General features: G+C 51.5%; 2 protein-coding genes across 2 annotated transcripts in view; one reads left to right on the top strand and one right to left on the bottom strand.

The window, feature by feature from the left end:
• hint3 (histidine triad nucleotide binding protein 3) overlaps positions 1-633 on the bottom strand; it is a 5,594-nt gene extending 4,961 nt beyond the window's left edge. Inside the window, exon 1 of the mRNA XM_080540327.1 lies at positions 509-633. Coding sequence (XP_080396453.1) covers positions 509-532 — 24 coding nt within the window. The 5' untranslated portion in view covers positions 533-633. The remainder of the gene's footprint in view (positions 1-508) is intronic.
• A 2,759-nt stretch (positions 634-3,392) lies between these two features.
• Positions 3,393-12,500, top strand: part of cep85 (centrosomal protein 85) — an 18,688-nt gene continuing 9,580 nt past the window's right edge. Inside the window, 4 exon segments of the mRNA XM_080540105.1 lie at positions 3,393-3,518; positions 9,466-9,959; positions 9,961-10,350; positions 10,817-10,956. Coding sequence (XP_080396231.1) covers positions 3,401-3,518; positions 9,466-9,959; positions 9,961-10,350; positions 10,817-10,956 — 1,142 coding nt within the window. The 5' untranslated portion in view covers positions 3,393-3,400.

Here is a 12,500-nt window from a genome sequence, read left to right as displayed (position 1 = left end):
AGGTCTTCAGTCTACAGCGGAGGATGGGGAGTGATTCTGCAGTCCTGACAGCAGTGGATCATGGTCCTCTGTTTATTGTTGTCCCATACAGAATCATAAATCAGATTTTATATTAATGGGTTAGCCAAAACAACAGCGAGCCTCTAAGTCTGAGCTGTCATCATCATCATCACTGCTTCTTGTTGTGACAGCTAGAGCTAGTTAGCTAGCCAGTTTGACAGCTAGTACAGCTAGTTAGCTAGCAAGTTTGGACAGCCAGTACAGCTAGTTAGCTAGCCGGTTTGACAGCCAGAGGGGTATTCCATCAACGTCGCTAAAGGAAAATATAGGCTTATTTTGATAAGTCTCGCGAGATTTATCAAAATAAGCCCGGTTTTTTAGAAGTCTCGCGAGACTTATCGGAATAAGCCTAGATTTTCTTTTAGCGACGTTGATGGAATACCCCACAGGACAGCTAGTTAGCTAGCCGGTTTGACAGCTTAAGCTAGTGTCGTCTCGTCGTACTTACAACCAGAAGTAGCTCGGTTCCCATCTCCTTATTGACAATTTTACAGAATATGCATTTCTTGTCGTAGGCTTCACCTTGACCGTTTGATTTGGCAACATCAGCCTGAACAGGCTCTGTTTCCTCGTTCGCTGCCATGGTTATTTATGGCTGCGTTCGTAATTTTGCTCTGACAGCGCCGGAGCGCACACTGGGTTCAACGTCATAAAGTGACCACGTAATTTGATTGGACGAGAGGCATTCCATGAGTGCTGATCAGATTTCCAGAGCGATTTTACGAACGCAGCCAATGTATATGGGGACTACAGGGAGGGCAGGGACCTTACGTGTTGGTTGACATTTCAAAATAAAAGCTCTTGTACAACCCTGTTCATTTCAAAATAAAAGCTCTTGTACAACCCTGTTCATTTAAAAAATAAAAGCTCTTGTACAACCCTGTTTATTTAAAAAATAAAAGCTCTTGTACAACCCTGTTCATTTCAAAATAAAGCTCTTGTACAACCCTGTTCATTTCAAAATAAAGCTCTTGTACAACCCTGTTCATTTCAAAATAAAGCCTGTGTACTGTCGTGTTGGGTTCTTTCATAGACATAGACTACCAATACAAGGTTATACATGAATCTCAGCTTTACTTAATATCGATTCAACAACAACAACAACATACAACAGTCGGTAGCTTAACTCTAAACTCAAAAAGAAAAACAAAAGAAGAGATTTGGTGAGGCTGCATTCTCATTTTATGCACCCAGATTGTGGAATGCACTGCCAGTTTACATTAGGGATGCAACCTCAGCACATAATATGTTCAAGTCAAGACTAAAACCCCATCTTTTTAATATTGCCTTTAAATGACTAAATTATTAAATGATGATTATTTAATTATAATGATATCACTGTGATATACGTTTGCAACGTTTGCAGGAAAAGTGCTATATAAATAAAGCACTTTTTAAATTATTATTATTATTATCACGTCATGACGTCAGACGTCCCTATGACTAACTGACACCACGTGGCCAGTCTGTGTTCCCATGTTCCCCTGCCTGTGTTTGAACTGGGCGGGACTAGTCTGAAGCTGCTCAGAGTTTGCAGAGTCGCAGCCTGACATCAGAACTGACGGTTGGTTAATCACATATATATAAATATATAATCTGTAGTGTGGTCCAGGACAGCTGGCTGCATCAACCACTTCTGGAAGGCGAGAGAAGTTAGCTGACATGTGCTAAACACCATTTCGCATCCGCACTGAACACTGAACATCGCTACATCAACTCTTAACGCATTTAACGGCAGATGTGATACTGTGAGTATCTATGGTTACGACAAGACATTTCTGTTTCTTTGATGTTGATGTGTTAGCAGCCAGTTAGCTTGGTGGCTAGCCAGCTCAGTTAGGTAAGTAGTTAGGTCTTAGCTAGTTAGTTAGTTAGCTAGTTAGTTAGCTAGTTAGTTAGTTAGTTAGGTCTTCTTAGGTCTGAGGTAGTTAGGTATTCTTGCTGGCCGAACAATACAGAAAAAGCGGCCAACTTGAGAGGGACGGTCAAACAGCGCCTGATTCTAGTTCACTTGAGCTCACACTGAAGTGACTGTCAGTGATATGGACCTGAAATATGATTATATTATAGAGGCCTTATGATATAGATTAGAGACCCTTTAAATAAACAGGCTAGCGACCGGTGGTAGCCAAGACAACGGTCCTAAATGTACGTTGACTTGTGTTTTTGTTTGTTTGTTTGTTTGTTTGTTTAATAATAATAATACATTTTATTCATGGGCGCCTTTCAAGGCTCTCAAGGACACCTTACAATACAGTTTAAAACCACATATCAAATCAAAACGTTAAAATCAACAAAGCAAAAAATGAGATAAAAACAGCAAAATCAGATATAACAACAAACGAAATACAGGAGATCTGTTTGTTGTGTTTTTTTTGTTTTTGTTTGATAAAAAAATCTGATTTCGTTCTGGGTTTCTACTAGTTCGTTGGCTCAGTGCCATCTGTTTCGTAACAGGTCCACAACATGGAGCCTCTTGGTCGGTGTTGACATTGAGTGTCTCTCTCTGATGCATTCCCCTCTGGGCTATTCTCGACAGCAGGTCGTCAGACTCTCTCACTCACACCCCCACATTAACCCCCCCCCCCCCCAACCATGTTATTATGTTCCCGTTATGTAATGTCAGGACAGGGAGGGAGGGAGTGTGTGTGTGTGTTCTTGCCAGCGCTGTTAAGCCCTAGTCTGTCCCTAGTCTGTCTGCCCAGAGAAATTACCCCCCCGAAATACTCTCCTGGTGGTGTCTGTTGCTGTGGTGGGGCTCTGTAGTTTCAGAGCAATTGGGATGACACGTTACGTAACGTGTGTGTGTGTGTGTGTGTGTGTGTCAAGGACAGGAAGGAACATACCGTTGTTGTGTTCTGTTATTGCTCTGCAGTCTGCACAACACATTGATCCAGGACTGGAGAAGTCCGAACAATTTGTCCCCGCTGCTTAAAGACTTCCCTGATCGATCTCTCTCTCTCTCTCTCTCTCTCTCTCTCTCTCTCTCTCTCTCTCTCTCTCTCTCTCTCTCTCTCTCTCTCTCAGGTGAAGGTGAGTGGAATGACCACCTCACACAGATTCCTGGAGGCCAAGCTCTCAGGTAAGCCTCCACAAAAGACCCACACACACCGTGTGTGTCTTTGTCTGTGTGTGTGTGTGTGTGTCAGTATCTGTGTGTGTGTGTCTGTCTGTGTGTGTGTGTGTGTCAGTATCTGTGTGTTTGTGTCTGTCTGTGTGTGTGTGTGTTAGAGTGTCACCCTGTGGATGTCGATCAGACTACTTCCCTCTCACTCTCTCGTCCTCCCTTTCATGCCTCCTCTCGTCCCTCTCTTCCTCTCCTCCAGGCGGGTACCCTGACATGGAGTGGCAGACACCAGCCGTGTCAGAGAAGTTCCAGAGCCGGTTTGGCCGGCGGCCAGGGACAGCGGACAGCGCGGACACGGGACTCGGCGCCACCTCTTCAGACGGCACGGAAGGTGAGAACTATCTTCCCCCCCCCCCCCCACACACACACACACACACCCCTTCCTTCCCTGCCCCCCCCCCCCAGCGCTGTGACCCCTGCATTACCCCCCGCTCACACAGGTTTGTTAAAGAAGACTCCCCTGTTGATGTCTCTCTCTCTCTCATATTCTCTCTCTCTCCCTCTCCCTCTCTCATATTCTCTCCCTCTCTCTCTCTCTCTCTCCCTCTCCCTCTTTCTCTCTCTCTCTCTCCCTCTCTTCTCTCTCTTTCCATAAGCTTTAAATAAGACCTCTCTGTTGAGCTCTCTCTCTCTCTCTCCCCCCCCCCCCTCTCTCTGTGTTATGTTTAGCAGGACAGGACAGCATCCTCTGTGTTGTTGAGCTCAGACTATTTATAGGCCAGGTCAGGTGGGGGTGTGGGGGGGGGGTGCTCATGATCCTTGGCTGCTCAGGAGATTTCAGGGGGTAGATTATATTCCCAGCCAAAAATGACCCCTACCCCACTACCCCCTAGGCACTGTTTCACTCACCCACTAGTGGTGAGCCTAACTGGGGGTGGGGGGGACAGGGGACAGGGGACAGGGAGGGGGCAGAAAGGATTGGATGGCTAAATGGAAACCGGTCACCCTTGGTCCCCTGCTCTGGGCTAGTTACATGTAATGCAGCAGGACCCCCGGCCAGGGGTTGACATGACAACACCATTTTGGAAAGTTGGACTTGGGAGATGGATGTGTTCTCTCTGTGCTCTGTTGAAGGTGAGGCTGGAGTGTTGTGTGTGGGTGTGTGTGTCCGAGTGTGTGGGTCCGAGTGTGTGAGTGTCCGAGTGTGTGTGTGTGTGTGTCCGAGTGTGTGTGTGTGTGTGTGTGTGTGTGTGCCCGACTGTGTCTGTGTGTCTGTACAAGCGTGAGTTTGTATGTTGTCGTCGATATTTGTTAGTCTGGGGAGGGAGGGAGTTGCCAGGTGAGCTCTCACTGGGGAGGGAGGGAGTTGCCAGGTGAGCTGTTCTGTCACGCCTTTGAAAAGCACCTTTGACATCACGCCACAGCAATGTCCGAGTTCAGTTGACAGTTGAAGGCTAAAATGTCAACGATTCTATTTAACAGGGCTCTGTTCTAATGACGCCCAACTGTCAAAGCCAAGCTTTGCTGATGCTGCCGATACAGCGCGTAGTACCGCCGCGGTCACTGATAAGGTTGCTTAGCAACGAAAGAGTCCTGACTCCGTCAATAATTCTCCCCCCCACCACCACCACCTCTGCTGCTGCTGCTGCTGCTTCTTCAACTAGAAAAGGGGGAGAGAGGGAGAGAGAGAGAGAGAGAGACTATTTATAGTGTCAGAGTTCAAGGGTCAGAAGAGCTACAGTGACATCAGAGGTCAAGGGGTCAGAAGATCTACGGTGTCATCAGAGGTCAAGGGTCAGTGTGGTGTCAGTCGTGTGGTGTCAGTGTGAGTTCAATGGTCGAGGTCTTGTTCCCCATCCTGTACAAAAGAAGAGATTTGGTGAGGCTGCATTCTCATGTTATGCACCCAGATTGTGGAATGCACTGCCAGTTTACATTAGGGATGCAACCTCAGCACATATGTTCAAGTCAAGACTAAAAACCCATCTTTTTAATATTGCCTTTAAATGACTAAATTATTAAATGATGATTATATAATGATTGGAGCACTTTGAGCTGCACATGACAACGACTGCTCTTATTCGCCAAGTAGTTTTCACATACAAGGAATTTGCTGTGGTTGTTGGTTTATACAGACAACATAAGCAGAAGAAGAATTAAAAAGCAAGTAGTACAACAAAATGTCAAGAAGCGATAAAAATAAAGTAAGATATTTATAGTATGGTGTCTATGGGGGCGGGGTAAGAGTCTGTGTCAGTGGGGGTCCCGGGCCTTGTTGATGAGGCTAACTGCAGATGGGAAGAAACTTTCTTAATTAATATTCCGCGTGATACCGAAGATGCGTTGTTTCGCATACAGTCACCACCTCACGAGACTTCACTACAACCTGTGTGTACACGGCATATAAAACCTCACGGTTTTGCTCCGCACACGGTCGACTGCGCTCTAAAAGACCGGAGGAATACCTTCCACGTGAGCCATTCGATTCCAAATAGCTTCCTCCCGACCCAGAGAGCGGTCTCAACTTGTCCTGCCCCAGACCGATGAATGAGCAGAGCTCCGCCCCGGGGACCCTCCAGGTTAGAACACAGGGTTTCCACTCCCTCCTCCGTGTCGTCGGTACGTTGGCTAATTGTTATTTTTTTCAGCGCCGTTGTTGCTAACATGCCTAGGCTCTGAATGTCTCTCTCTCTCCACCACGTTTAGTTTTTAGTTTTTTTGAGACTAGCTTTTGGGTCAACACGCGTATGACGGGAGGGGGGAGGGTTGGAGGGGGGGGATAGAGGGATTGGGGGGGAGGGAGGGATTAGGGCTGGGTTCAAAAAATCGATTTCCCGATTCTGAATCGATCTTCATTAAAATGAGCGATTATCGATTCATAAATCCCGAGATCGATTTTTTTTTTTTTTGCTTGCAGCTTCAACCCGCAACGAGATCTCGTGGCCAGATCTCGCGCTACAAGAATTTATCATATCTCACGCAACGTGAGGTCTCAACACTAAAATCTAAAAACATGGCGATGGCAGGGACACTCAAGTCACCACCAGGCTTAAAGTCAGATGTCTGGGTGCATTTTGGATTTAAAAAATGTGACGATAGAGATGAGCTGGACAAAAGCAAAGTCATATGTAAATAAAAAGTACATTCATGTAACTGCTTTGGAGTCAATTCATTGATATGTTTAACAATGCTACATGTTATAGGGTTCCTTGAACCATTTATAGCATTAGTTCAGAGAATCTCTTTCATATTCAAGCAAAAAATGTATATTGTAACTAGATCGAATCGGAATCGAATCGAATCGAATCGAATCGTGAATCGAATCGAATCGGGCTGTGAATCGAGCTGTGAATCGGAATCGAATCGTTTTGGGAAATCAGTGGCGATACCCAGCCCTAGGAGGGATGGGGGGGGATAGAGGGATGGAGAGGGAGGGATAGAGGGATGGAGAGGGAGGGATAGAGGGATTGAGGGGGGGGAGGGAGGGATAGAGGGATTGGGGGGGCGGGATAGAGGGGGAGGGATGGGGGGGGATATACGTAGGTGCTTAAAAAGAAGGCCCACGCAGTTCACTCTCTGTAACTGGAGAGCTGGAGTCTATAAATACCCCTAACCTTTCCTGTGTGTGTGTGTGTGTGTGTGTGTGTGTTGAGAGTGTGTGTGATTGCTTCTTCACTCACTCAGAGCTCGGTACAGGGCTGCTTTGGTTGGTCATTCTCTAGGACAACGGGATATACACACACACTCACTCACACACACACGTACGTTGCTACGCGTCTCTCTCTCCTTCCGTCACGACCTCCGGAGTTCACTCTGTTCTCTCTGTGCTGCCCAGAAATGTGGAGGAAGGAATTTGGCGGCGTCACCCAACGCTCAACAACACTGAGGTTCAGCCACAGCCACGGCTAACCTCCCAGGCTAGCGGCTAACCTCCTAGCAGGGCTGTTAGGACACGCAGCCACCGGCTAATAACACGCTTGTCTACGAGGCTTCTGGGCAGGGAGCTGTTACTGCAGAGGTGAGCTCTCACTGGGGAGGGAGGGAGGGAGTTGCCAGGTGAGCTCTCACTGGGGAGAGAGCTGTCACTGCAGAGGTGAGCTCTGACTGGTGAGGGAGGGAGTTGCCAGGTGAGCTCTCACTGGGGAGAGAGGGAGTTGCCAGGTGAGCTTCTGGAGATAGAGTTGTTACTGCAGAGGTGAGCTCTGACAGGGGGGGCGTTGCCAGGTGAGCTTCTGGGGAGAGCTGTCACTGCAGAGGTGAGCTCTGACTGGTGAGAGAGGGAGTTGCCAGGTGAGCTTCTGGTGAGAAAGCTGTTACTGCAGAGGTGAGCTCTCAATGGGGAGAGAGGGAGTTGCCGGGTGAGCTCTGACTGGTGAGGGAAGGAGTTGCCAGGTGAGCTTCTGGGGAGCTGTCACTGCAGAGGTGAACTTTGACTGGTGAGAGAGGGAGTTGCCAGGTGAGCTTCTGGTGAGAAAGCTGTTACTGCAGAGGTGAGCTCTCAATGGGGAGAGAGGGAGTTGCCGGGTGAGCTCTGACTGGTGAGGGAAGGAGTTGCCAGATGAGCTTCTGGAGATAGAGTTGTTACTGCAGAGGTGAGCTCTGACAGGGGGGCCCCCCTGGGGGGGAAGTTGCCAGGTGAGCTCTGACTGGTGAGGGAGGGAGTAGCCAGGTGAGCTCTGACTGGTGAGGGAGGGAGTTGCCAGGTGAGCTTCTGGGGAGAGCTGTCACTGCAGAGGTGAGCTTCTGACTGGGGAGGGAGTTGCCAGGTGAGCTCTCACTCGGGAGAGATTTGTTACTGCAGAGGTGAGCTCTCACTGGGGAGGGAGGGAGGGAGTTGCCAGGTGAGCTCTCACTGGGGAGGGAGGGAGTTGCTAGGTGAGCTGTCACTGCACACCTCCTACAGCCGGTTTGCTCAGGTTTGGTGCTGCTGTTAAGCTCCTCGCGGGGGCGGGCCCAGTAATTGGGGCACTTTGATCGTCTTGTGTGTTGTGTAGATTTAGGTTGTTTGTGAACTGTGGTCGGAGCGTTATCCACACAGCTCCCACGGTGTTGTCCTCTCCTACGGCACCTCGCTTTTACGTACGATCGTCATATTTCTAATATTGCAAGCAGGTTAGTTTGGGTCTGATTGTCATATTTCTAATATTGCAAGCAGGTTAGTTTGGATCTGATTGTCATATGTATAATATTGCAAGCAGGTTAGTTTGGGTCTGATTGTCATATTTCTAATGTTGTAAGCAGGTTAGTATGTTATAAGCAGGTTAGTTTGGGTCTGGGTTTGGGTCTGATTGTCATATTTCTAACGTTATAAGCAGGTTAGTTTGGGTCTGATTTTTAGGTGGAAGTGAGTGATATGGGGCGTGGAGTTTAAGAGTTTAAGACATTAACCTCCATTGTGTGGGCCTCCACTGTTTCTCTGCTGCTGCTGCTGTTGTTGTTGTTGTTGTTGTTGTTGTTGTTGTGTAGTTTTTTTTTTTTTTTCCAGCGGGAGGCTGTGGTGGTAGGCACCTTTAGATAGGATGCCAGCAGCCCCTCCAGCGAAGGTCTTGTCTCTCTCTCTCTCTCTCTCTCTCTCTCTCTCTCTCTCTCTCTCTCTCTCTCTCTCTCCCGTCATCCCTGTAGAGGGGCGGCGATAGCCTAGAGCAGTGTTTCTCAACCCTCTCCTCGGGCCGCACCACATACACCACACGCACTCACCTGATTCAACTAATCCAAACCATAATTGCTTTGTACTTGATTAGTTGAATCAGGTGTGCTGGTGGTGGAACAGATCAAATGTGGTGCGGCTGGGGCGCCCCGAGGAGAGGGTTGAGAAACACTGGCCTAGAGGTTGGGAGAGGCGGGCTAGCAATCGGAAGGTCGCTGGTTCGATCCCCCGCCTCAGGAGGAGGGAGCTGCATGTACCCTTGAGCAAGACACTTAACCCCTAATTGCTCCAGGGGCACCGACTATGGTTAACTCGAAAAAATAAATATTTGCCCAATTCCAACAATTGATTGACAAGTTGATTGCATGGCAAATAATACATTCTTCTTCTTCTATTTCTCCTTCTCCTTCTTCTCCTTCTTCTCCTTCTTCTTCTTCTTCTTCTTCTTCTTCTTCTTCTCCTTCTCCTTCTCCTTCTCCTTCTCCTTCTCCTTCTCCTTCTCCTTCTCCTTCTCCTTCTCCTTCTCCTTCTCCTTCTCCTCCTCCTCCTCCTCCTCCTCCTCCTCCTCCTCCTCCTCCTCCTCCTCCTCCTCCTCCTCCCTCTCCCTCTCCCTCTCCTTCTCCTCCTCCTTCTCCTCTCCCTCTCCTTCTCCTCCTCCTCCTCCTCCTCCTCCTCCCTCTCCTCCTCCCAGACCTCAGCAGTTCCAGCAGCAGCCCGTCCTTCCTGCCCATCCGCAGCCAGATCCCCATCCCCACCGCCCATGTCATGCCCTCCACGGCTGGCGCCCCGGCCTCCTCCTCCTCCAAGGCCCAGCCCCGCTCCGCAGGCGAGCCCCAGGCTTCCGCCGAGGCCTCCAACAGCGGTGGCTCCCGGACGTCCAGCGGCGCCAGCTCCAAGACCACCTCCACCTCCTCCTCCTCCCTCTCCAAATCAGCCTCCTCCCCCAACCTGGAAGCCCATGGTGGGGGTGGCAGTGGATTGGACTACGGGGGGGGTGTCAGGCCCGACTGCCTGTCCCGCTACCGGAGCCTGGTGAACGGGCTGGACCACTCCCTCTTCCCCCCACCCCACCACCACCACTCGCACCTGGAGGAAGAGGACGATCACCTCCACCGGTTCGACACCCCCGCGGTGGAGCCCACGCTGAACCAGTCGGCCCTGCTGCTGGGGGGGGGCGGGGGGAGGAGGGGGGTTCTGCCCCCCCGAGGTGCGCATGCGGCTGCAGATGACCGGCCTGGGGGGGGGCGGTGGGGCGGCGGGGGGGTTAGGGGAGACCCCGGGGGGTCCGGACTGCGGTTCCTCCGAGGCCTACAGAGCAGCCTGCTTGGAGCGCTCCTACAAGGCCCTGCCGGAGGCCCGGGGAGGGGTCGTCCTGCCTGGGGGGGGGCTGGACCTCTACGGGCGGGGGGCCGGTCTGCCTGGGGGCGCCGGGGGGGCTGGGGGGGTGTACTCTGGGTCCCTGGGCTCCCTGCAGACGCAGCAGGGGGGCGACGTGCCCCCCCCGCCCAGTTGGCAGCAGCAGCAGCAGCACAGGGAGCAGCTGGAGAGTCTACGCATGCAGGTGGAGCAGATGCAGGTGAGGGGGTGGGAAGGAGGGTGGAGGAGGAGGAGAGGGGAGGGGAGGGTGGAGGAGAAGTAGGAGGGGGGGGGAGGATGTGGAGGAGCACACTGACCTAAACACACTGGTCTGGAGGGGGAGGGAGTAGGGAAGGAGGGAGATGGAGAGGAGGTGGGGGATGGAGGGGAAGGAGGGAGGGGGAGAGAGAGAGAGAAGTGGATAGATGGGGAAGAGAAGGAGGGTGATGGAGGGAAGGAGGGGAATAGAGAGAGACAGAGGGGGGTGGATGTGGGAGAGAAGGAGGGCGAGGGAAGGAGGGAGAGAGGGAAGGAGGGAGACAGGGAAGGAGGAAAGAGAGAGACAGATGCAGTTCTTCTTTCTATGAGATGCTTGTCATTTTCTCTGTTATTGAGTTAGCTGAACCATTGTCCTGACACAGGCGTTTTGTGCGACTGTCTGTGTGTGTGTGTGTGTGTGTGTGTAGATGATGACAGCTGGAGTAGGGGTACCCCAGTACCAGGCCCTGTACCCCCCCGCCCCCCCCCACCCCGAGGCCAGTAAGTGGGACGCGGTGGTGAAGGCCAACGAGGGCATGCTGAAGGAGAAGGAGCTGGTCATAGAGAGGTACTACGCCTGGGGGGGGTGTGTGGGTGTGTGTGTGTGTTTGTGTGTGTGTGTGGTATTTACTGGTGTGTGTGTGTGTGGGGCGGGGGGTTAACTGTGTGTGTGTGTGTGAGAGAGAGATATATTTAACAGTGGTATTTAACTGTGTGTGTGTGTGTGTTTCTTCTTCGGCGTATGGGTAGTTGTTTTTCCTCTCCACTCCACCAGGCTCGGGGCCGAGGGGCTACCCTTTTACCACCCCGAGACCTGGTTGAGGGGCTCACCCGGGCTATATTTCTGGACACCCCTCCAGAAGCCACGTCATCGTCTCGTCATCTAATACCGACAGACCATGCATCCCGTTGGGTGGGTGGTACACCGGGCAATCCAGGATAATATGGTCTGCGGTTTGGTCCTCTGCGCCACACTCGCACGACGCATTTGGGGCCAAGCCCCATCTGTGCATTGATGAGCGGAAACGCCCGACGCCGGTCCGGAGACGATTGAGCCTCACCCAGGATAGCCTTGGCAAGTCCATCCCGAGGGGCTCAGCGCCGGCGACTGGGATGTGGTCGCGGAGTTTGGAGGTGTTAGCCTCCCACTCCGCGCGCCACATATAATCCGCCCATCCTGCCGCACTGATGTTGAGATCTCTGCATTGCTGCCTGAGATCCTGTGCGGCAGGCACAAATGGGTGTCTCGACTTGAGACGCCGGGAGGGCTCCGCTGTTATAGTGAGCCTATCATGGAGCAGATGGTTATTAAGCTCCACGGCCCGGCAGGCGAGACGTGCTGTGGCTCCCATGCGGCGGAGGCCTGCGGGCTGGATGCCTGCTAGGATGGGAAGGTTGTCCACGGGGGTAGGACGCAGGCATCCTGTCACAATGCGCAAGGCTTCGTTTATAGGCGAGTCGATGAGGCGGGTGTGGGCACTGCGACACCATACTGGGGCGCAGTATTCACTAGTTGAATAAACGAGGGCTAGGGCTGCCGTGCGCAAGGTCCTTGCGCCGGCGCCCCAGCCCGAGCCAACCAGTCGCCTCATCAACGCCACACGAGCTGTTAACTTCTTGCGCAGTGACTCGAGGTGTCGGCGAAACGTGAGCGTCCTGTCCAATGTCACGCCGAGATAGATTGGCTCAGCGGAACATGGCAGGGGAGTTCCATCTAGGTGTACTCTAAGCTCACGTTTAGCCTCCCTGTTGTTAAGGTGGAAGGCAGCCGACACCGTCTTTGCCTCGCTAAGCTTCAATCTCCATTTCCGGAAGTATGCCACTAGTGTCTGCATGTCCTGGCTCAGAATCCCCTCCACAGACTGCCAATTTCCAGCAGAGTACACCACTGCGAGGTCGTCTGCGTAGGCGTACTTCCGCGAGAGTGTGTTGGGCAGGTCATAGGTGTAGATATTATGTGTGTGTGTGAGTGAGGGATATTTAACTGCGTGTGTGTGTGTGTGGGGGGGGTAACTGTGTGTGTGTGAGTGAGAGATATTTACCATTGGTATTTAACTGTGAGTGTGTGAGTGAGGGGGCGTGTTTACTGGTGTGTGTGTGTGTGTGTGTGTG

The sequence above is a fragment of the Nansenia antarctica genome (genome assembly GCF_963989245.1).
Source record: "Nansenia antarctica genome assembly, chromosome: 10".
NCBI lineage: Eukaryota > Metazoa > Chordata > Actinopteri > Argentiniformes > Microstomatidae > Nansenia > Nansenia antarctica.
This window is presented reverse-complemented; position numbering and strand designations above follow the sequence as displayed.